Source organism: Mytilus californianus, unplaced genomic scaffold (assembly GCF_021869535.1).
Source record: "Mytilus californianus isolate M0D057914Y unplaced genomic scaffold, xbMytCali1.0.p SCAF_4, whole genome shotgun sequence".
Taxonomy (NCBI): Eukaryota; Metazoa; Mollusca; class Bivalvia; order Mytilida; family Mytilidae; genus Mytilus; species Mytilus californianus.
The window spans coordinates 108,139,333-108,165,605 of NW_026262690.1; the positions used below are offsets into that span (position 1 = coordinate 108,139,333).

At 31.7% G+C, this 26,273-nt stretch overlaps 2 protein-coding genes across 5 annotated transcripts in view; one reads left to right on the plus strand and one right to left on the minus strand.

Annotated features, from left to right (window-relative positions):
- Nucleotides 1-2,352, minus strand: part of LOC127739067 (uncharacterized) — a 120,951-nt gene extending 118,599 nt beyond the window's left edge. For both annotated transcript variants that reach the window (XR_008000263.1, XM_052250641.1), the window contains exon 1: nucleotides 2,181-2,352. Coding sequence is in view for 1 of the 2 variants with exons in the window: in XM_052250641.1 (XP_052106601.1) it covers nucleotides 2,181-2,226 (46 nt within the window). In the remaining variant the exon portion in view is untranslated. The remainder of the gene's footprint in view (nucleotides 1-2,180) is intronic.
- An 8,382-nt stretch (nucleotides 2,353-10,734) lies between these two features.
- On the plus strand, nucleotides 10,735-25,976 carry LOC127739066 (tubulinyl-Tyr carboxypeptidase 2-like). Of its 3 annotated transcripts, none has more exons than XM_052250638.1 (11): nucleotides 10,735-11,321; nucleotides 11,925-12,016; nucleotides 13,002-13,058; nucleotides 13,673-13,747; nucleotides 14,440-14,611; nucleotides 16,236-16,281; nucleotides 16,665-16,744; nucleotides 17,957-18,040; nucleotides 18,433-18,483; nucleotides 24,546-24,664; nucleotides 25,589-25,976. In XM_052250638.1, exons 1-11 carry the CDS (start codon nucleotides 11,034-11,036, stop codon nucleotides 25,665-25,667), a joined length of 1,143 nt encoding a protein of 380 aa, XP_052106598.1. In that variant the 5' UTR covers nucleotides 10,735-11,033; the 3' UTR covers nucleotides 25,668-25,976. The 3 variants fall into 3 exon arrangements, with proteins under 3 accessions (XP_052106598.1, XP_052106597.1, XP_052106599.1); XM_052250637.1 differs by lacking the exon at nucleotides 18,433-18,483 and adding an exon at nucleotides 20,930-20,983; XM_052250639.1 differs by lacking the exon at nucleotides 18,433-18,483.
- The last annotated feature ends 297 nt before the right edge of the window (nucleotides 25,977-26,273 follow it).

The window sequence follows — 26,273 nt, forward strand, 5'->3', positions numbered from 1 at the left end:
CCTATAAAATGAGCTGTGTTTTGTTTACCATTAATCGTGTCATGAATACACCTATTCTCTTCCCAATGCCCAGATTATAGATAAATTGATATAGTTGTTCATGACATCCCTTAAAATCCCACGTATTACACATACTGGGTAAAAAGCATTGTCTTGTTTGCATCCTATCCATAGAAAAAAATTCTTAAGTTGTAGTCCACCTTTTCGTTAAAATTTTGCAGATAAAAAAATTTCATAACCTGATAAAACGCACCAAATCTTTTATAATACAGATTAATCTAGTACATTCCATGTGTGTATGCTATAGTCTGTGCAAAATGCTCTTATTCTTATCAGATGATATAGGTAAAGCCCAATTTCGAAGACTGAAATAAAACTTTTTTAGATTGTATCAAAAACGTTAAAAAAAAATATAGAAACACTTTCAGATAGATTTCCGCTGCACATTTTGATAAAAAATACGTCTGTTAAAAACAGTATTGAGAAATTACTTTTTTTTAAAGAAATAATTCCTTCGTGTCATGCTCCATGCTCATTTTAACATGGGTAGGCATTATATTTGTCGATATTTTAACGCTCAGTGTAAAATATAGACAAATATAATGCCTACCCATGTTAAAATGAGCATAGAGCATGACATGAAGGAATTATTTCGATTCTAATAGGACACATACGGTATTTTTATAAGTCGAAGCGTACGAAAATACCTTAGGAATATTTGCCTATTCCCGTTTACTCCCCATGAATTATGTACATTACATTTTCATATTTAATAAGTTTAAAAACTAATAGCAGGTTAAATATATGATGTTTTAATAACAAGATATAATAAAATTTTAAATTCTCCCTCATGAATTCGTCCGAATTTAAAACATTTCTATACTAAATACATGGCTAAATAAGAGACAAGTCATAATTTAGGTTTGTTTGCTCGCAGTAACTTTCTTATTTTCTCAGCGAAACAACATTTAATATCTTGTAAATATTTTACAAATTACAAAAATATACCACAATTCCATCTATATACATTCACAATGTCCTCTAAATACATATCAATACAAACATAACTGTAATATATTATGCAGAGCTTAACGTTAACTTCGTCTATCAAAGTTACTGGAGCACATCGATAATAATCAAACGTAATCAGGACTTATATATGCCTATAAAACCCCACCCGTACTACCGCCCTCGAAATATTCGTGCAGAAAACAACAGTAACATCAGACCACTTCTGATTTACATACTAGCCAAACTTGTACCACAAGTCTAAAGATAGAAATAGAATAGGGAAATTCCAAATATAACGGAATAGAAATAAATGTATGTATGCTACTAAAATAAATATATTTTATTAGGATAAAAATGAAAATAAAGAGAATGTTAACAGTCAGTTTATGCGCATGAGTCAAAAATAGATTGTGCTAATTAGAACACGGCTTTGTTTACAAAGCGTAATAAGGACGTCATATTAGAATATCAAATAAATAACACTGAAAACTGTTTTAAAAAAAGGAAAATCATATGACAAATATAATTTTAAAGTACTCGTAATGACGCGAAAATGCAAAAACATGAAGCAAATCAATAATTCTCATGTAGAAATACCTATTGACACTATTAAAGTTCACTCACTTTTTAGGAAGTCTGTATGTCGAGGTAATCTATTGACATTAATACTTTTGTAAAATTACTAACTTTGAGGAAACAAAAAGACCGTCATTTTTAAGACGAAAACCATCTAGCATGTTACGACAAATGCTTTTCATGCTCATTGCGCTCTGATAAAACTTGAAAATATCCTTTTTGTGAATATTCTTTGAAATTCAGTAATTTGGTTTTGAGGAAATATGTATAAATGTTGTACGTCATTTTTAAGATTTTGCAAAGTCCTGGTTGTATTGTGTTAAAACCTAAATAATCAATCGAGTTAAAAATATTAAATTCCATTAGGTAAGATACTCGGAAAGATTCCCTGAAAGTTTCGTTGAAATCCATCAGGAGGAGTTACGGACATAAAGTCCTGACGTTCGTACTAACGATTAGACATCATATACTTCAGTAAGCGTAATGTGGATGTGAAATATTCATCGTCTTTTTACTTACAATATTATTTATATATCATATGTGGATATAATTGAAGTATTTTGTCATTATACCGATGATTTAACTGTACTTACCACTTTCGACGGGAAAATCCTCCTTTTCTTCAATTTCATTGTTCATATCTTTAATTCTGTATCTTCAGTGCCGATTAGAAAATTTAACCGTGTAAAATGCTAATTTTTTTCTTTATTGATCAATGAATAAAACAGCTTCTGTTCTATTGTTTAACTCAACGCATACTTGACATATTTTTATGTTACCGTACTTGTAATAAATGAAATATGTATTTAAGGTCATTTGCATTTTAATGTCATAATCAATCATTACTTACATCCGTGAATGTACATGTTTGTGAAGTACTTAAAATTATCATTTGTAGTGCACCAACTGACGTGTAAATGCATTGAACACAGAGCTACTAGTAAATTTGTGACAATTTGGTTTTTCCAATAATGTATAATAACTTTGATGAATGTTTCTTTTTGGATAATATGGCATCAAACTTGAAAAATAAATCACGTAGCTTCTTATGGACGATTTCCCATACGTTAGATAACAAAAACACATGACGTATAACCGATTGTCTTTTGTTGAAAACCTTGTAATCAATTACATTGGATGTCTTTTCCGGGGTTTTTTCAGTTATCTGTCTCGATGACTTATACTTCAGGCATGTCTTCTTTAATTCAACAAATTTAAATATTAATTATGACATAAACATGTGTTTGATTGCACATTATTAATTTTGGCATATAAGAAGAACACAAAGAATTTTTTGTAACTTCGGTACACACAAAAAAACATTATAAAAATGAAGTTTTAAAGATTTACTAAATAGATGTTTTATACAGTTTAAGGCTGCGCCCTAAAATAGACCTAAAAACTAACAAATTTTTTACTCTGATAAGAGTCAAACTCAAGCAGACGTTATAACTGAGAGGACTTGCGAATACTCAAAGGCATTTTGCTTGCCAACTAAATCGACAATTATATTGAAAGGTCAATGTCATTCTGCACATTTCATGAAACTGAATATGCATTTGGTCACTTAAAATAATGATCAGAAAACAAAAGATAAAAATACATATCTTGATCTCCCAATGTTTAAAAGGCTGAAGTGTGTATAACTAAGGAAATGTTTAGTAGAATAAACCTTTAAAAGGTGTAAAAGAGGGACGACAGATACCAGAGGGACAGTCAAACTCATCGATCGAAAACAAACTGACAACGACATGGCCAAAAATAAAAAGACAAATAGACAAATAATAGTACAGATGACACAACATAGAAAACTAAAGACTAAGCAACACGAACACGATGTAATGTATATGCCATATGAAAGTTGCACGCCCCGTGTCGTGTGTGTGTGTGTGTGTACTTAACTTTAACTAAAGGTGCTCTTTTGTGGTAAGATCATATTGGATTCTAGTCAATATATATTAAAAAAATAACTTTTTTAGCAAATTTAGTAAATTCTTTTAAATTGATTTCATTGTCATTTTGAAAATGACAAAAAAGTATGTCATAATTAATACACGAGATTAATAAGTATTTTTTTTTTTTTTTTTTTTTCTTTTATCGGATTTTTTACTTTACTTAGTTTCACTTTGTGTGTTCGAAATAATCGGGTGTTGGTGTACGATGTGGTTTGTTATAGTGTCATGTTTTTGTTTAAATTCCTGTTATCTTTTTAATTTGTTATCTCTTAATAATATATAAATAACGCATAGCTGAAAGGGTGATAGAGCAAATAGTGACCCCGAGAAAACATTGTCCACTGAGACAAAGCCATGGCGTTTTCAGATTTTACTGGTATTGCATTGAAATAAAAAGGAAAATTTATTATCAACATAAATTGTATATGTACATTCAATTGTATGTGATAAACATTATATGAAATAAGACATTGTTTTCAAAATATGTTACATTTAATATCTTGCAAAGCGTTATTAGTAATCCTGATTTTACTTTCTTATAAAGCTTTGTATTATTTATCTACACAGTCTATGTTAACATGTTCAATAACGTATGAGTCATGAATATATAAAGGGTATATCAACACATGTTATTCAAAGCTATATCAGTAAAACACATAACCGCAGAAGTATGCAACAGCATAGAACTTAAAAAAAAGCAAACAAAAAGGCATATAATACATTTTTTTTTGTATAAGAAAACATACTGGTCTGGACATTAACAATATACAGCCATGAAAATATTATAAGCATTACAATCATATAGTACGCATAGAAGGAAGTAAGAATTATGAATCATCATTTTTCAGTTCATAGTCTAAAACTAGATTTAGATCACATAGTGGTTCACAATCTTATAAAAATTTTACAAGAGTATTAGAGACTTCTAAATAGTAGGTCATTTTTGTTTCGCATTTCACCCTTCATTGACTCAAAGACTTGATCAAGGTATGAATTTAGGGATCGTCAATAGTTGCCAAACTGTCCCAGTTATTCGAAATTTCATGGGATTTTTGGGGGAAATTACATGGTTTATCAATGGATCCAGTAAAAGAAGAAACATAATGCAATATTAGTTCAAACTGCCATTTAAAAAAATCAATTAGATTTTGATATGTTGTATGGCGAGGAGGGAAGGGCGTATTTTTAACAGGAAAAACGGTGCATGCTGACATTTTGTGAAACCAGATGGACGTCTCGGGTAGACACTTTGACATGACTTCTAAATAAATATGAACAGATTCTTGACATATTGAGAGTAATCGAGAACAAAACAAGTCGACATTCTGATGCCACCTCAAAGTTTCAAAATTTTAATAGTTGCTGTGGTTTCTCAATTTGTACTCTGATACATGCAGTCTTTGTCGATTGCGACCCAAGCTGTTGCATATAAATTGGTGGGATCTTATATTCAAGCTAGACTTTTTGGTGGATACAATGGGTGATTTACGTGAAAACTGTACTGAATATTTCAATCTTTTATTCGAAAGGGTGTCTATCAATGCATCAGAAAATGAAATACAGTGACGAAACCTAGTACGTCAGATCGACAAAGACATAGAGCAAACGCTGTAGCAAAATCAATTGAAGAGCAGTTTAGAATAAATATATTAAACACTTTCATTGGCCATGTAATCAGTAACACCCATGCTCTTTTGGTTTTATTTGAAGACACGTTACCTCAACAAACTGAATGACGATGTATTGCAAATATTGGTAGAGGAATACAAAAAAAAGGATATTCCGATTCAAGACAATTTCCCACAAGAACTCCATCGGTGGCGCACAAATGCAATATGCACAATAATTCCGTCCCGAGATCTTGCACCTTTGAAACTGTGCTGAGCTATACTTCTGGCTTATATCCGAACATCAGTCGTATTATCCAAATATTGTTATGTTTGCCAGTTGGTTCATGCTGCTGTGAACGTTCCTTTTCAGCTCTTAGAAGGCTTAAAACATAGATAAGATCATGACCGAGTCTAGTCTGTGCGGCTTTTTGATGTTAAACATGCATAGAACATGTAAAAGTGACACAGTGGGTGAAAAAGACAACATTTCAGTACTAAAAAGATAGGATGCATGTGGTCATCGTAAGATTAATCCCGCTTTTGACCATTTGGAATTTGGGTCCTTAATGTTCTTTAACTTCGTTTTTTATTTGGCCTTTTTAACTTTTTTGATTCGAGCGTCACTGAGTAGTCTTTTGTAGACGAAACGCGCGCCAGACGTACATAATTTTAATCCTGGTATCTATGATGAGTTTATTCCCTTCACTGGGTCGGTGCCAATGCTGGTAGAAGTTTCCTTCCCGAGGGTATCACCAGCCCAGGAGTCAGAACTTCTGTGTTGACATGAGTTATCATTGATATGGTCGTTATTATAAATCAACTGTTTACTAAACTTTGAATTTTTCGAAGTACTAAGGGCTTTCCACCACAGGAAAGATAACCATGGCTGTATTTGGCAAAACCTTTCGGAATTTGGGTCCTCAATGCTCTTTATCTTCGTATTTTCTATGACCTTTTCAACTTTTTTTTATTCAAGCGTCACAGATGAGTCTTTTGTAGACGAAGCGCGCTTCTGGCGTACAAAATTTTATTCCTGGTATCTATGATGAGATTTTTACAACAAGTGGGTTAATGCCACTGCTGTTAGAGGTTTCCTCCCCGAGGGTATCACCAACCCAGTAGTCAGCACTTATGTGTTGACATAAATTATCATTGATATGGTCATAATTATAAATTTACTGTTTACGACACCTTGACTGTTTCGAAAACTATGGATTTTTTTACCCCAAGAATAGATTATCTTAGCTTATATTTGCAAAACCTTTCGGAATTCTACGTCCTCAATGCTCTTCAACTTTAGTACTTTATTTGACCTTTTTAACTTTTTTATTCGAGCGTCACTGATGAGTCTTTCGTAGACGAATCGCGCGTCTTGTGTACAAAATTGCAATCCTGGTATATATTGAGTTTGTTTACAACCACTTGGTCGATGCCACTGCTGGTGGAGATGTTTTCCCTGAAAGTTTCACCAGCTTAGTAGTCAGAACTTCTGTGTTGACATGAATTATCATTGATATGGTCATTATTATAAATTATAAATTAACTGTTTACAACACTTTGAATTTTTCGAAATACTAAGGATTTCTACCCAAGGAATAGATTATCTTAGCTGTATTTGGCAATACCTTGCGCAATGCTTGGTCCTCAATGCTATTCAACTTCGTACTTTATTTGGCATTTTTATTTTTTTTATTCGAGCGTCACTGATGAATCTTTTGTAGACAAAACGCACGTCTGGCGTACATAATTTTATTCCTGGTATCTATGGTGACTTTTTTTACAGCCCCTGGGTCGATGCTACTACTGGTGGAGTTTTCCTCACCGAAGGCATCACCAGCCCTGTATTCAGCACATCTGTGTTGACATGAATTATCCTTATAAATTAACTGTTTACAATAACATTAACGGTACCAATTTACTGTACCAGATGCGCATGTCGACAATAAATGCTCGAGGCCAAAACATTTGAAAAGCCAAACCTTAATAAAAAAATGAAGAGATAATAAAACAAAAAGGACACAAAGTACAACAAAAGCCGGACAAGGAATCAGTGCTTTGCACGAGGGAGATATATTACTTCATTTAAAATAATTTCCAAAATTTTGTAACAGCAAATTTTAATAACACAATATCCGTATTTTCATACCAGTACTTAAGTACTAGCTACTGTGCTAGTGATACCATCGGAAGGGATTAATGTTCAGTCCTCCAGCAGAAGTATCCCTTGTAGCAGCAATTTTAAAAATATATACGTCCTTTCATACAATACCTACATGTATTGAAGTACTGGCTCCTGGGCTGGTGATACCCTTGGGGACTAACAGTCTACCAGCAGAGGTACAAGACTTTGAATTTTTCGAAATACTAAGGATTTTCTACTCCAATAATATATTAACTTAGCTGTATTTTGCAAAACTTTTGGAATTTTGGGTCCTCAAATCTCTTTAACTTCGTACTTTATTTTGTCTTTTTAACCTTTTTTAGTCGAGCGTCACTGATGATTCCTTTGTAGACGAAACGCGCGTTTGGCGTACAAAATTTTAATCCTGGTATCTAGTATGATTAGTTTATTTGATGAGTTTAAGACAATGTTAAAAACTTTGTTCACCGATTTTAAAAGTATACGTTCAATCATATATTAGAATATGTTTAGGGATGTTCATAGTAATGAACTATTAAGGATAGTAGTCTCGGAATCTGTTAAGATTATTAATGTTGAAAACTTTGTTCTTCGATTTTAAAGTATTTGTTCAATCATATATTAGAATATCTTTAAGAGATGTTCATAGTAATGAATTATAAGGATAGCAGTCTCGGAATCTGTTAAGATTGTGAATATTAAAAACTTTGTTCAACGATTTTAAAAGTTTTCGTTAAATCAAATATGTTTTGGGGATGTTCATAGTAATGAATTATTAAGAATAGAAGTCTTGGAATCTGTTAAGATTGTCTGTAGTGATAGCAGAAGTTTGCGTTGTTACTTACATACAGTACTGGTGGAATTACTGCAGACACCATCAATGTCCTCAGCTGAGGTCATCCATCATCATGTGTTTCGATCCCTAGCTCGGTACACTCTCAGGATGGGTGGTCCACAGTGGTGATCAATTACTGCGCATTGGTGGTGGGTTTCAAGCTTCTAATGTCTCTCTTCATCCATATCCAGCAAGACGCTTTCTCTTCTGCTTAGTCCATTTTCTTTATAGATGTTCGTCTATGCCGGCCAGTCGATCACTCCTACTGCAGAAAACAACCTATGCACTGACTGTGCAGGGAAGCCTCTGCAGCCAACCTCAACAGGAAAGCTCCATATCTGCCATCCACTATATCTGCCAACAGTCCATCAAACTATTAACATGCTGTGTTGAGCATGTTGAAGAAACGGTTATATTTATGCTCACTTTCCCCTGGAAGCTGCAAATACATGAGGATACATGACTTTATCGACTGCATCATGTAAAACTGAACGGTGTAAATATAAAAAATAGAAGATGTGGTTTGATAAGACAGCTCTCCAGCAGAGAGCTGTAAAACTTACTTTGCGATTTATAAGTTAAAGATACAATCTCCATAAATAATGTCTGCTGCAGTGTAAGTTACTATAAGCTGAGGAGGTTGTTGATAATTAATATGAAAACTTTCGCGACGGTCTGCAATATTTCCTGGATAGGGTGTTCTCTCTCCGGCTAGATGTTCCCCTTACTGAACACGAGAATCCCTCACAAACACCCCTATAACCTTCGACCCGGCCACTGACTTTCCCGCCAAACGTCTAAATCTACATAACGCTTTTTCAGGCGTAAAACTAGTCCAAATAATTATGACGCCGTCTTGAAAGGCTATTTTAGTTTACGTATTTGGACTAGCGTAAAACATGTATTGATTCTTCGCATTTGTAACCTTTAGTGATCAATAAACATTACAATATGATGTGTACATATTTTATGAATAATTTAGACACAACTCACTGACATTGATCGTATGTACATTTTTGTTATGTACTTTCTCGTATACATTTGGTCATTTTATCAGAATCCAGGTCCGTTCGCCCTGATTCGCGTTCGCCCTAGTACCTGTTCGCCCTAATACCTGTTCGCCCTGGGTCCGTTCGCCCTAATTCCTGTTCGCACTGAGTCCGTTCGCCCTGATTTCTATTTTCTAAAGTTTGTTGAAAATTCCGCCGAAATATTTGGTCAGATCATACGTTTTCGTACGTCATATGAATTCGTACTATGCATGCTTTTCAAATGGAAATTGTGACGTCACAATGCATTCTTAATAGCACGAAAACCCATGAGACAAGGATTTATGTTGTATTGATGCTACCAGATAATGATTTTTCTTTTGATTTGCATTGAATATTCTTGCAAGAATATTCATCATGTTGAATGTGGACAGTATTTTGAAGAAGAATTGTTCAAGAACTGGAGACAAAAAAGTTATCTGTATGAATTTATCTTTTTAATTGGAAACCTTGTAACAATTTCAAAACAATCCAAACAGGTATAACAAGATCCAACTCACTCAACACCTTGAGAGCAAAGAAGCCAATTTAGCGGCGAAAACAATTTCTCTTTAATGTCTTACAATTCATACATCATAATTGTTTTAACTCATTCCAAGCTGACTTGTTTATTTAAAAAAAACAATTTCATTATTAATCCACCAAAAATAATAACTACAACAATCAGTGAGACCAAAGACATCGTAATCATATCTAATCAGCATTCTAAATTACAAAACTTTGAATTTTCGGAATACTAAGGCTTTTCCACCTCAGAAATATATTACCTTAGCTGTATTTGGCAAAACTTTTAGAAATTTTGGGTCCTCAATGCTCTTCAACTTCGTACTTTATTTGGCCTTATAAACTTTTTGATTCGAGCGTCACTGATGAGTCTTTTGTAGACGAAACGTGTGTCTGGCGTACAAAGTTTCAATCTTGGTATCTATGATGAGTTTATATACAATCAACAGTCATTAAAAGTAATTCTGAATAAAAACAAATGTAACAATGAAGCCAATTACTAGCCTGATTAATGCTTCAAAACAAAAACCTTTTTTTTTTAATTTCAATGTTTATTCATGAATTTGGAGATATATTGTTTAATATTTACCATTTAAATATCTGAATAAGATTACAAAACTTTAAATTAAACCACTAATATTATTTTTTTTTTATTAAAATTAGGGCGAACGGACCCAGGGCGAACGGACTCTATGGGCGAACGGACTCAGGGTGAACGAACCCAGGGCGAACATGTAATTAGGGCGAACGGACCCGATACCAGTTTATCAGACGTATCCTTGTCGAGGGTAGGACGGGAATAGAGAATGGTCAGGTAAGATAATAACACACAAATTTGGAAGAGTTTGGATACGGAGGGCCTCAAAAACTTGTTATTGTAATGTTGTTATTATCGATTATGTTCAAGTCTGGAAAAAAAATATGATAACATTTTGGTGCGTTGCCATTAATAACTGTTTCAGCGTATTTAGTGAAATTTTATTTTATTTTGTAGGTCATAAAAACGCTTTACGTTACTAATTTTAAAATATAATTCTAAGATTTTACTGACGTTGATCATTGACAACAATGTAAACAAAAAAGTCTGCAGTATTTCAGTTTTTGAGTTCCATCGGTTTTATTAACTTGGACTAAATAGAGAATACACATAAAAATTGCAAGATTTGTATAAGGAAAAGATGCATCATATGGTTTGTTTAACCGTACATGAAAATGACAGACGGAGAGAATAATAAAACACGAAGATTATTGAAAATATCAGAATAACTTAACCTGTTGACTCTGTTAGTGTTACTTGTTCCTTTATGGAGCAAATACTTAGATCTTTTGTGAGAAAAAAGTGGTTTTAATCTCATGTCATCTAAGGTTAAAGACAGAATGTCTCATACAGATTCGATAGTTAAAAAAGAAAAGGATGATGATGAATGTATTACTATTAGGGTAAAAACAGTGAAAAGTTCAAAGTCACGTAATGGAGAAGAGGATGTTCAAGAAGAAAATGGAGTATTGTTTTGGGTAAATAAGAGCGGATTTCCAATTGACAATAAAACATGGGAACGCATGTGGGACCATGTAGCTAAAATTCACCCAGACAGTTTTGACATGGTACGGAAGATCAGAAACAGTGGAGATTTGCCACAAGTATGTGTAAAATATACATGTAGATGAATTTATCAAGTACTTTTCTGTTGTAGACCAGAAATTTTAGAAATGTATAAAATGACTAAGTAAGTTTAATCTTCTTCTTCTACCTTGCTACATGTAAGGACTGGATTTCTATTTGAATGTAATTAGTCCACTAGACGCTGATGGAGACTAATTTCAGGGGTATTAAATGATTCTGGTGCTTGCACTGTGCTGAAAAAAATGAAAACAACACTTCATAAATTTCAGGCGTCCAAAGCGAAAGATCGCAAACTGACTTTTCACATCTAAAAGACTTTCCATTCATATTTTTTAAGCAATGTCAATGGTCTCTCATATTAAAGTAACAGTACATGTAGTTTGATACATGTACATGTAGTTAGAAAATAAACAAATTAAAAATACTGTAAAAAATAATTATAATCTTGCATCTGTGCCCATAACCTGTTTTGTCACATTTTCTTGCTGTAAATACAACATTTACAAGTGACAGCTTCTTAATATACATTTGTTCTCTTTGCCATTCAATAATTGTGATACTTTGGGATCTATTTCAGGTATATTATAGTGTTCATATACATATATATATATATATTTTAGGTTCCATTTCAACCACCACCAATCAATTTTCCATCTTCAACACCAGTGTCAGAGAGAATTGAAAAAGTACAGAATTACATGAGGAATCTACAGTATCTTTTGATCAATTTATTGAATATATATAGCTTGTTAATGATAATATTTTCAGTTATATATTTTAAGAAGGAAAGGAAATTTAACTATAAAACTACAGGGAAAACAAACACATTAAAAAATAAATATTCATTGTACATTTTGTCCTTAAAAGGCTTAGAAAGTATGAATTATGCTAAAATGTGTAAACATACATGTATGAGATCATGCATGTAAATTTCCCTTAATGTATCTACTGTTAAAACTTTTTAGGATAAAACTTTGACCACTATTATGAAATAAGGAGATCTTTGTATTGTGATTGCCAATGAGACCAATTTGACATAGATATTTGCAATTATACATGTACAATGTAGGTCACAATACAGCCTTCAACAATGAGAAATATCTATATTGAATAGTAAAAGTACAGTAAAATTTGCTGGTTTGCAAACAACTGCCAGTACCCAGTTATTTTTTGGGTTTCTGATATCGTGTTATCAATTAATGGATGACGTCTTCACTATTTTTTCACCACTCTTTGCAAATGATACAAAGAGGGGTATTTTCTTCAAGTCATATTTAAATCTGGCTTTATCCCATAAATTATTTATTTAAGAGAGAAGAGTGTGTAGATTCATGTGTGTTTAATAAGGAAAACAATTATAATAAAGGGTTACTAGCTTCCCTCTGTATGGAGTTTTACATACACATTAATAATGTGTGTAATAGAGAATAATGGGGAAAATATAGAGATAAAAGGGCCAAAAAATTAAGCCTAGAGAAAAATAAGCAACAAAAAAAAAAAGAGTCGAAGATAATGGGTTTTTGAAATATATAGAATAGAGGATGACAAAAAAATTATAGAATACAAAAATGAGCTCCAACACTCCATCCAGGCAGAACCTAAATTATCACTCACTTTTGCCTCAATAGCCCTCATATTCACATACCTCGATCTTTTAACAATAAACAAAAAATTTATTGTTTTTTCTTAACTAAAAGGTATAATCACACTGGAACTCAGTTTTATGAAGTCAGAAAAAACAGACCAATATCTGGGTAAGTGAGCAACAGAAAAATTCATTTAAACTTTATCCAAATGAGCACTAAATAGATCTTAAATTAGTTATGATTAATTCAAATATTATAAGCACGAAAAATTATCTCATTCACAAACATTCTACATCTAGAAAATAATTCAGAGCAAAACCTCAAACTCCTGTAGCAATGTAATAAGCGTGAGAGTCATTGTTACAACTTAGTCTATGCACACATGTGTTAACTGCTTTTATTGTAAGTATTTAATTCTATTTTTATTTTATAAAAAGCAAACTTAAAAAGTAAGAAGATACACAAGTGAAGAAGAACCAACAATGCCACGAATAAGGGAAAAAAAAACACAAAACACCATACTGAAAAAGTAAAATTTACAAAAATGTCTTGTTAAAGTTGAAATCAAAATTACTCAGGTAAAGTCAGCTGAACAAGCTATAAGTATTTGATTGAAGCAATAATTACAAATTTTAAAACTGCTACAGTACAGATAAAAAATTTGAAAAAAATGAACAATTCCAAAACGATTTGAAACTAAAATACTTATTAAAGTTAAATATTATATCAGTGATTTATGGTATAGCTTAATTGCACACAACTTCTCAATTATTCTTTTGTAGATTAATGGATTTGGCCAGAGAAATGATAAAAGAATCCTTACCAATTAAATGTTTGGAAGCCATTATTCTTGGAATGTATCCTTATTTAAAATATCTCTTATTGGAATGAAGACCATGCATTGTAAGAAACAAAATTAGGATGACAAAATTAAATACTATAGACATGATAGATGTATTTTGATTACATTCAAAATTCAGAAATTCAGACATCACTGTGAATTAACATTAACAGTTTAAAAAAAAATTACTTGTGTTCTGTAAACCAATCTGGATTTGGAGATCATCATTAGTTAAAAAGGGAAAGAAACTTAAATATACAGAAATGTCTTAAATCATATAACCTCAAACATGGCAAAAATATTCCAGGTAGTTTTGACATGCCTATGGAAAGAGTAATAATTAACCAAACAAATTTGATTTGAATACTATTTACAAAAAATAAATGTGATAAAAATTATATCAATAATTCTGAACTTGTTTACATCTTTTTCATTTGGTCTTTTGACAGTTGTCTCATTGGCAATCATTAACCACATATTCTTATTTTTGTTTTAAACATAGAAATTTTTGTTTAACAAAGGGAGATACATGTAAATATTATTTTTCTGTATATATTGCCAATAAAACATGTATGACCTAGCTTTCTCTGGTTGCATAATTGTACCATGAGTGTTTCTTCAAAGATTCCACCACTTAGTTTTTGGAACCTTAGCCTCAGTATTTTAAAACAATCTTTGATATCATAATAGATTCCTTATCTATACCAGTTTTCTTACCAATGGCATGCTTGGAGTTGAGAGATTTCCTATCAGTTTTAAAAGTGTATTTAATGGAAACGTTCACCGTCATGTTGTATTAGGAATATATTACAGCGGGAGATGGGGCACCATAGGGATGAGTCGACGTGAGGAACTTATGTATAAACCTCTAGTTTTCAAGGTATATTGAAATACATTTAATAATCAACAAGCTTCAGATGCATAAGAATTATTGCAAACCAAATGATACTTTTCCACAGATTCACTTGAAGGTTACCTGTCGATTTAAACTTTTGCAAGTTCTTTTGTCCCATTGAATAAATACAATAGCTATTGTTCCCTGTGTAGTTTATTCACTGGGACCTTTAAATTTCTTCAAGGAGAAATCTATCACTCATTGATTAATTTGCCTGAGTAAAAAAATTATCTTATAAACAGACAAAATTACATTTTTTATACTCAAAAACTGCATGTGATGTTGTGTTTATTCAATATTAATAATATATTTTCAATCTGTTCAACATAAACACTGATTTAATCATAAAAAGTTGATTTCTGAGAAAATTTTTAGCATTGTTCCTATTGAAATTTGCATTTTTTGTTTTTGTTTAGTAATAGAATACTTTTAAGAAGGCCTTAATTTGAGCATCATAATTTTCCAGTTTTTATTTGTCAAACACAAAAAAAAAACAAATTTAAATAGGAACAATGTTGAAAGTTTTGTCAGAAATCAACTGAATCACTGTTTACATGTAACAGATTAAAAATATATTATTAATATTGAACAAATATGACTTCACATGTAGTTTTTGAATATAAAACATGTAATTTTGCCTATTTATAAGATAATTTTTTTACTCAGGTAAATTAATCAATGAGTGATAGATTTCTCATAGAAGAAATTTAAAGGTCCCAGTGAATAAACTACACAGAGAACAAAAGCTATTGTATTTATTCAATGGGACAAAAGAACTTGCAAAAGTTTGAATCAACAGGTAACCTTCAAGTGAATCTGTGGAAAAGTATCATTTAATTGGTTCACAATAATAAAGTTTCATTTTCATCTACACACTGCATGTCTTTTTTTTTTTTAAATGTTCATTTAACTTATCTATAAGGATTATTGCTGTCCATCTGCATTGAGTTAACTGATTTTGATAGGTAGTTTTACATTTTTATAATTTAAGGTAGAGTTATTTCTCTTTGACTCTGTTTGAAGTCAACATATACAATCTTTTTCATTCAATCAATCAGTTTCAACTTGTTTACTATTGATAAGTAGACTGTAGAAAAAGTTGTTTTCTCAACTGTTTGTTTAAGCCTGGTATTATTCATCACTACCAACTAGTAAGTTTGTTTTACATGGTTAGTCATATATGAAGAAAATCAACTATTATGTCCTCTAAGTTTTTACCAGGTTGCCAAAGGAAATACACAAAATACATCAATGGAAAACTATGTATTGAATGACACCCTTACAACACTTTCAGATTGTTCTTGTAGTACTAAGAGTTAGTTGACTCCAATAAAACACCCCGTTGTCAGATAGAATGAACAATGTAATGTATAGAATTAGTTGAAATGTGAATTAGGATCTGTAAGGATATACATTACATGGATGGAACCAGGATTTATGAAAGGGGGCGTAATTGCTGATAACTTACATTTTGTTCGAGCAGAGTAAGGCAACATTTTTTTGGATGATTGCATTTCCAAAAATTCATAAATTTTCCAATCAAAAGGGGTACACTTTCTGTCTCCCCCTAAATCCTCCACTGATATATATGTTAACACTGTAATTTCAGAGTTTGGCAGATTTGATGTTTGATTATGAAAAATCCTACAACCACTGTAAGTACATGTATATAATATTCCAATTTCCCAATTAATATATATGATTGTACTTATAAAAATGAACTCCTCTCATCTCCTTTTTATTCATATTTAAATAATGAATACATACATGTACTTTTTTAAACTATAGATTTACTACTGTAATACTTAGTGAATTTGTTTTTGATATCACTTTTTTTATTTTATCTATTTTTTGTAATAGAAATAATGAATACATACGTTTTTAAACTATAGATTTACTACTGTAATACTGAGAGAATTTGTTTTTGATATCACTGTTTTTTATTTTATCTATTTTTTGTAATAGAAATAATACTAGCAGTTACGAGTTTTGTTATATGGATATAAACTTGTAAAATAGTTTTTTTTTTTAATCACAGTTTATCATGAAGTAAAGAAGATGAAAATAGGACTACCAGCCCCACATGATCCTCATAGTTATGAATTTATCAACTGGAAGGTATAGTTTACATTATACAATCAATTTACCTGTATATAAGGTCACCCTCGAGACCAAAGAAAACTGACCTTATAAGTGAGGTTATCTTGTTATAAAAAGGAAATGTGGTATGATTGCCTATGAGACAACTTTCAACCAGAGTTCAAAAGAAGTGGATGTAAATGAGAAAGACCCATACCATATAGTCGGCTATAAAAGACCCAGACATGAAAAATGTGAAACAATTCAAACGAGAAAACTAAGGGCCTAATTCATAGCAAAACAATTTACGAAAAACAAATATGACAGACATGAACCAACGACAACCACTGAACTACAGGCTCCTGACTTAGGACAGGCACACAAAGAATGTGGCATAAAGAATGTGACATCAACATAGGAACAAAGTATAAAAATCAGTTGACTGTACATAATTTTTCCAAATTTTCCTTTCTTTAACTTACATGTATAAGAATAACTGATCAGGTAAAAAAATAATGTGTGTTTTCTTTTAATTATTGCATTAGACGTGTCCAGTTTTAACAGAACATTTTTATGCCCCACCTACGATAGTAGAGGGGCATTATGTTTTTCGGTCTGTGCATCGGATCCGTCTGTCTGTCCCGCTTCAGGTTAAAGTTTTTGGTCAAGGTAGTTTTTGATGAAGTTGAAGTCCAATCAGCTTGAAACTTAGTACACATGTTCCCTATGATGTGATCTTTCTAATTTTAATGCCAAATTAGAGTTTTGACCCCAATTTCACGATCCACTGAACATAGAAAATGATAGTGCTAGTGGGGCATCTGTGTACTATGGACACATTCTTGTTATTTTTTCAATTTATATATAAAAAATTACGGTTTATAATATAAGGTATTTTTGGTGGAAAATATTACATAACAAACTTTACCTGTGAAAAAACACAAATTTATTAATTATTGATTCAGTTTGGTAAAATATATTACCACTTTTCTGGTGAAAAAAGCCTTGGAAAATTCTATTACAAGATGCACTTCAAAATTGATTGGTGTTTAACACCTCTTTCAGTAGTTGAACTACTGAGACCACTCGGTATGGAGGTCCCTACATCTCAAGAACTCCAGTCAATATTTAGAAAGATTGTCAAGCATTACAATTTTCTTCTGTAATACTGTCTTTGTTTCCTATATATATTATTCCTAATAGAATTCAAATTGTCTCCCTTATACTATTTTCTATACATTTTTCTTCCAGACCTTAACATTAACTCCAGGTAAACAGAACAAGAAGGAAATGACTAAAGACCTAGAACATATGGCTAAAGAAATAAGACTCAAGGTAAGTAATTAGTTTTTGAATCAAAGGTTAATTAGATCTACAATGCTGGAATAACTAGGTAATTTTTTTAAATTTTAAAAGATCCATTTTTTTCAGATACCCATGACAGTACATGTATATCAATGGTGTCTTCTGTATAATATATATCAATGAAAACACCACTAAAAGAATCTTTGCTGTTCAGAAAAATTTGGGGTGATATTACCTTCCGGGAGATAATTGCACTGAATATATAGATGACCAAATACGCTGTTTCAGATGGCACTAAAAACCAAATCTTGGTCATCATGGGTAGCAAAGTTACCCCACCCCCTCCTGGATCACAAGAACGGTACCAGACTAGAAATATAAAGATGATCATATTTACAAAAAGCACTGACTATATATTTTAGGCTAGATTGAATGTTATATGTCAGACAGAGATGTTCTTCCCATCTATGAAGGTATGATGGTACAGGGAACACAATTTGTACTATTGATACACTATTGATAAAAGCAGTACATTTCTTGCACTTGAGTACATGTCATTAGATATACTGGAAGAGGCTAAGACATGAATTACAGCAAAAACCATACTTAGGTTAACAACTTTTTTTTGCAAGTTCTGTTTTAAGAGGGGCGTAAAGGGAGGGTATCTGCATGGAAGAACGTGAAATAAAATTTCCATTTCACGATGAACGAACAATTAAAAATTTCTTGCACGTTGATCTTTTTATCGATTTCATGAAACACGGCGAATAACGAACCTTTTTCACGGCTGCACATGAAATAAAAATGGCAAAACACATTGCACGAAAATAACCCTTTACCACCCTCTTTTAATTTTGTCAAGAGCTGTTTATAAAAAGACAATATATGTTAAACGGAAATTGCTAATAAGTGGAACTCTTTCTCTGTAAAAGATGCCATGGTTAAATCAGTTAACCAATATATTTTGCAAGTGTTCAATTCTGTCTCAACCCTTGAGGGTTATATATAAAAAGACAATATTTTAAACAAAAATTGCTATTTAAGTGAAACTCTCTCTCGGGTAAAAAAATACTAAGGTAAAGATCACCTAAAACTTATACAGTGTTTCACCGGAGCAATATTAATTTCTGTTTTTGAAATGATAAATTTAGATTGAAATTTAAATTGTTTTGAAAAAGTTGGTTATAAAATGTATGGTAATTGCTGTAACTGATAATAAAGGGAGCACCGCTTTGAAAAACTTGATAAGAAACATGAATAAATGCGTGTATTTGTTTGCAGGCAATTTTCTTTCATCATTGTATAAAGTCATTAGATGAATACTTGTGCGTATGAATTATTTTTCATTCATTTATAATGAATTATTGTTCATTATTATGATTTTTTTTTTTTTTTTTTGTAACATGAGGTTTGTTTTCGCTCATTTATGTATTTTAATCCATTGAAAAAGTTTTTGTGGCATCTTTTCACTTGCCTCCTCATCAATGTTTGAGATATAGTTCAGCTAATAGAATTGAGTCCTGCTATTCTCCTTAAAGGCCTGTTCATTGATGGAAATTTTAATGAAATATGCACAGATTTCTGGAAAATTACTATTTAGAGCTACTTAATTTCCAGGAAAATTTTGTACACCGCTTTGGTGAATCATACTCCTAAATTTAAAATATTGGTTTCTTTTGGCCTGATATGTTATATATCACATATGCAAACTCTCTATAGCAATTAGCAAAAGTTCACTGTTAAAATGAAAAATTGAAGAAAAAAAAAGTTCGAAGATATTTAAAATGGATGAACAACTGTTTAAGAACAAGTGGCAAATATCACATGCACATGCATATATCAGTGTGAGATAAAATTGAGAATGGAACGGGAAATTTGTCAAAGAGACAACAACTCGACCAAAGAGCAAAACACAACTCAAGGCCACCAATGGGTCTTCAACACAGCTAGAAAATCCCACACCCGGAGGGGGGCTTTAGCTGGCCCCTAAACAAAAATGTTCACTGGTTCAAAGAAAATGGACATCACACTAAACATGTTTATGTAATATGAAAATGAAACCTGTTTTTTGCTACACTAGTTCACACAATAACACTATCCACTGGATGACATTTCACCCTCTCCAGACATCTTATTTTTAATTTTGAACCCATCAGTCTTTACCTCATGCTGAGTGGATATACCAACTTTTAAGTTTTTTTTTGCTTTGAATATGAACCCAGTCTACATGCTGTGACTGAATTTTAATGTGCAAGATCACCAGAAACAGTCCACAGGAAGATTTGTCAAGATCATAATCTACTGTAGATTCATAATTATAAGAGGGTTTCTAATTTCCATGTATAGAGGTGACGGATGTTTAACCAAAAGATTTACCTGTAGGCTTATATGAAGTTTGTTCAAACCACAAAATCAAATGTCCACATAAGTACAATTCCTCCATAATTTAAAAGAAATAGGTACCAATGAAAATAAAGAGACCCACAATAATTAATCTTTTTAATCTTTAAATTTTAATGACCTTTTTAAATGTAGTTTAAATATACATATGAAGAAGAAAAAAAAATTTCAAAATATAAGCTAAAAAGTAAAATAACAAAAATAAATACAGAACTCCAAGGAAAATTTAAAATGTAAAGTCCTCAAATGGCAAAATCAAAAGCTCAAACACATCAAACGAATGGAAAACAACTATCATATTCCTAACTAGGTACAGACGTTTCCTTATGTAGAAAATAGTGGATTAAACCTGGTTTTATAGCTAGCTAAACTTCTCACTTGTATGACAGTCACATAGAATTCCATTATGTTGACAACAATGTGTGATCAAAACAAAAAGACATAATAGGTAAAAATTGGGGTACAGTTAAGACGATTGATGGACAAAGTGTTTTAAATGTGCATATATATCTATCTTAGGCTTACCATAATTCAGAACCTACACCTGGCATCACGCTGTATTCTGCTCGTAAGGTAGAATGTTTGTTTAAATCTTTGTATATAGAAGTAATTTAATAATGCTCTTTTGTAATAACAAATATATGTAAAATGTGCAAGTCATAGTATTCATAATTTTAGAAAGTTCCTTTAATGAAATGGCATTGAAATCTCCTGGTTTATAAGTTTCCTGTATGGATTTATTGGTCAATGATTGCCTTTGTTGAGCTAAAAAAGGACCTTTTATGTAGAGTTTTATACTACTGTGGATTCATTATTATTCGTTGGTACCAATTTTTGTAGATTTCGTGGTTATATGTTAACCACGAAATTAAAAGTTCAACGAATGGCAAATTTACTATAGGCTTGTATGCAGACATTGTCAAAAACCATGAAATTAAATATCCACGAACTTGTAAGTTTTCCTTAATCCACGAAAATTGGTACCCTTGAAAATAAATGAATCCACAGTATCACTCTGCAGTCAGTGAGAAAACTTGTTTCTGTTTAGTTGATATAGGTCAAATGACAGTTAAGATAAGATACCAATGTTGAATTGTATTATTCTTATGTTTTTGTTGGTCAGTGGTGGTGAAATGATAGGTAATGAGGGGCTTCGGTGGCCGAGTGGTCTAAGTAGTCAAACTACTGTATCACTAGCCAGTCAACACTGAGGTTGTTAGTTCGAATCCTGCACAGGGCCAGTGCACTCGACTCCAATCTTAATTGACTAGGATTGTCAGTTTTCCTACTGAAGGTCAGTGGTTCTCTCCTGGCACTCCGGCTTCCTTCACCAATAAAAACTGACTGCTACGAAATAGCACAATAGTGTTGAAAGTGGCGTTAAACACCAATCAATCAATCAATAGGTAATGAAATAATCGAATGCCCATTCTAGTGCAAGCTCACAGTGTGATAGTTCGTCGGAGGGTGTTTTACTTTAACCTAGCACATTATTCCAACATATTTTCTCTCACTTGTAAATGGGATGTGCTCAACAGAAAAGTAAATACCAAATTATAACAATGTATTAAGTCTTTGGCTAGACCTGATGGGGGATTAAACATATGTCATCCAGCACTAGAGGCAACTGTACAACCATGATACCACTGGGCAATGTGATTGACAAACAATAGATGTTCATGTTAGCTAATTATATATGCAACCAAACATGACTCAGACAAACAACACGGCTAGGATATGTGGTTAACTGGTTTTAAATTGTCAATTAAAAAGGCATGTTGTTACAAAATGTATGTGTGAAATGTCGTAATCCAGTAGTAAAATTGTTGAGTCAGTGTTTAACTAAGATTTGCTTGTTTAAGTATGGTTGCTCCATCCTGGTACATAATTTTATGATATACATGTATATATAATAATTAAAATTTTATAATTTTAACAAAAGTAATATGATTTTCTTTAATATTGCATCTTTGTGATGGCTAAATTAAAATTAATGACATATTACATGTTTGTGACGTTTTAATGATCACAGTTGCTAAGAATGTTGGTCATTGTTCTGCGTTTTAAAGCAAACAGTTTATCTATTATTACCAGCACACCAGAGTTGATCCCAACAGCTAAAGCAGGTCTTGTAACTGCTTAACTCTATCCATCAGTTCATCTATCCAAAAGACCTTGGCTAGAAAACTTTTCTCAGAAGTTTTCATGGATTCTAAGAAAGAGAAGGATTTTACGTTTGGTCTGAAGCTTGAAATATTGATTTGTAATTTATTTTTTATATCTGCCTATAGTGTGTAATTTCAAATAATCATACACAGTGACTCAAGTCTAAACCCTGTATTTGTATTGTTTTTTTAAGTATATTTAAATATCCTTCTGATCTTTGATCATTGTTAAATACTGGTGGAAATGTTTGAATGCACCTCTCATGCATTTTGTAAGCTTTGATATTTTGTAACTTTGCACCATATTATTGATATTATAAAATAGTTTACAGCAGATTTATATGAAAACCTGTGATCATGAAGCAACACCACAACTGGTGTCAAGAATATATACTGTAAATTCAGAAATTTTTGTGCGCATTTATTATTGCGATTTTTGAAAAATGGACATAAATGCAAGATTAATCATGTTAATTATTGCGATTTTAGGAAAATCTGCATACAGATATATGAATATATATTGCGATATTCACCCAGCATTATTCACACTAATAAAAACCTCACAATAATTTCTGAATTTACAGTACCAGTAGACATTTACAACTCTGTTCCTTTTTTCAGTTTTGTCTTGTGTATATAGTGGTTGTGAATTGATATACCATTATCATTTCTTTTTCATCATATATTGAATATTTTGATATGAATCTTTATCTTTTGAATGTCTCCTTGGTATCTACCGCCTATTTTATAACACTAAAAAGGTTTTTAGTTAAGTTCTTTGTCTATCATATGGTCCCAGACCACAATTAATGATCCCGCTTTTCGTTGTCCATGAATATAGTTCCTTTTAATTAGTGTATTTTTTCTTAATTTTTTTTCTTTCCCTTCCTCACTCATTTCTTAGTTTTTTTTGGATGGAAATGAAAGAAGAGAGGTGAAATAAACTTTTGGATGTTGTATTTTAACTGATTTTGATATGGAAAGAGTGATTAGGCCAGGTGCAAAAAGGTGATATTTACAGTTTTCGGAACATCTCTTGACTTGCATTTGTCTTTAGGGGTATGGATGTGTATTGGCTAAATTTGTAAGATACTGGGGAGCAATTTTTCTGAATGTTGGATATATGTTTGGACTAGTACTGTACTTTACACACACAAAATATTTGACAAAAAGAATCGGTGCAATTTTTTTAATGAAACAAAACGTTATAAAGAACTAATAGAGAATTTAATTGTGGTCTGTGGCCATATAAGAAATAGGCAAAATGAGCACTCAATTAGTATTTCTGTTTATCATACATGTGTATTTTAAGGCTAATTATTATACATAAAAATAAGGAGATGAGGTATGATTGCCAATGATACAACTATCCACCAAAGTTCAAATAAAGTGTATGTAGGCAATTATAGGCATGTCTTTTTCAAATTATAATACATGTAATGTCAATTATATAGTAAAATATGATAAAATATTACATAGCACTTTATTGCATGCCGTTCAAAGTAAAAAAGAGAATGGAATACATTGTATATCTTCTTTAGGCCAACCCCACGGCCAGGATACTACATGACCATGAACCCCTTTCATACAGTTTACTGGTACTTAAATATTTAAATGGATTTGAGCATGGCATAAACAAGGATGAATATATTTCTTAAGAAATTAAGAGCATAAAAAACTAAGAGTAGAATCTAAGGTTCAATTCTCCTCAAGGGGTGCACCTAATATAATAATGAACTTATTAAGTATTCTATAAAGCAGTTAAGAATAGATTGTCATTTTAATCTTTATAGAATATTTTGAAAACACACTTAGGCATTTCTATTATGCAGAAGTAGTACTAATATGTATCATATGACAAATTTTCACATTCAAATTTTAAAAAGTTTCAAAAACCATGGTCATAATTGATTTAAACTTGAATTAGTTGACGGTTATATGTATTTAAAATTAAAATTGTATCTTATTAGGCAAAATCCTACAGTACCCACCAGTGCCAGTCTCCAAGAAAAACGTATTCTACAGCAGAATTTCCATATGAAAGCAATACTCAGCGAAGTATAAGGGAGGCAACCAAGGTCTATAGGTCGTAAGTATTTTTAGTAACAAATGTTTGATAATATTTTTCAGAAAAGAAAGCTAGATGTATCATTCATTATTAATATAATGGTAGTATTCAGATTTTGTAATTAAAAAAGTTTGTTTGATTATTAAATAGCTGTTTCATAAACACATACATGAGACCCATGAAAGGCACTTTGAAATATCAAGTATGGGTGGGTGTCAAGAACAGTAAAAATGTTAGTAAAATTCTAAATTTACCTCTATAAGTTGTTACCCAATTTTGAACATGCTTTCCCTGAGTACCATGTATGTTAAAAGGAAACAGTCCTTATCAGAAGTTGTAGATAGCTGCATATTTATTATATATCCTTGTTGGTCCAGAAAAAACATATTTTTGAAACGATAATGGACAGGTGAATCTAAAATGAATGACAGTTTTTGTTCAAGTCTGGAAAGATGATACTTAAAACTTTCACAAAATTCCAGTCTACTTATAGTTAGGGCTGTTGCATTGATTTTTGATCTAGTCATCCCATATTTATAACTACTAACTCATTGATGGGCAAGAGCCTTGAGATGACATGTAGCCAAGAATCTTCCTCCAGTTGAAAGACCATATACAATCTATTCATACCTATTTACCGAGGCAACATTAATAACACCATCATATTCTAATCTAAGCGAAAAACAAATATCAGTTGAATACTGTAGTTTGAAATGGAAAATGATCACAGAGAAAGATCAAAGGAAAATTCGAGAAAATACAAGTACATGTAATAATTTTAAAATGCTTATCTTTCTCCACTATTGATTTTTGCACCAAAGTTTGTCTGATCTTCCAGCAAAAGTGGTTGTCATAAAAGTAATTAGTTAATAAACTAAAACCTTGTTGTTTTGATCCACGAGTTTATTACATAGATGTATTTCACTGTTATCCTTTATTTTTCAGTCAAACTTCAATAAATGCAGAATATCTAAAGAAGTTTACAAGTACAAATGAATCAGCAGACTATCAGCTTAGGATTTAACATCCAGATTGAAGAAAAAGGATGTAATTTCTTCAAATTCTAGATCTTGCCACGATGTCGGAATTTTTTTATTTTCTTTTTATTTAAAGAAGATTTTTTGTCAATTTTGTGCATGTGATAAGCTAAAAACTGTGATATTCTTTTTACAATTACAATTGTTGTCTTTAATTTTTAATAATTCATAAATATTATCACATAAATTGGGCATGTTGAGTGAGCTTTTTTTGTACTTTTCGCATATGTAAAATCCATTTATTTATTAATTGTATTGTATATTCATTTTAATACAATTAAATTGTTTTAATTTTGGCTGTCCATTCAAATTTTTCTGACTTATTTTCCTATGTTTTCATATAAAAATTACTCTGTTTACCACTGTGCACGTACATTATTGTCTTTAAAGGATAAGGAGAGGTGGTATGATTTCTAATGAGGAAACTATCAACCACTCTAGATGACCATCAGAGTTCAATTGACGTGGATGTAAGCAACTTTAGTATAGGTCATAGTACGTTCTATGACCATGAGCCAAACCCATACCAATGTAACCATAAAGTCGGCTAACAAAGGCCCTGACATGAAAAATGTGAAACAATTCATACAGGA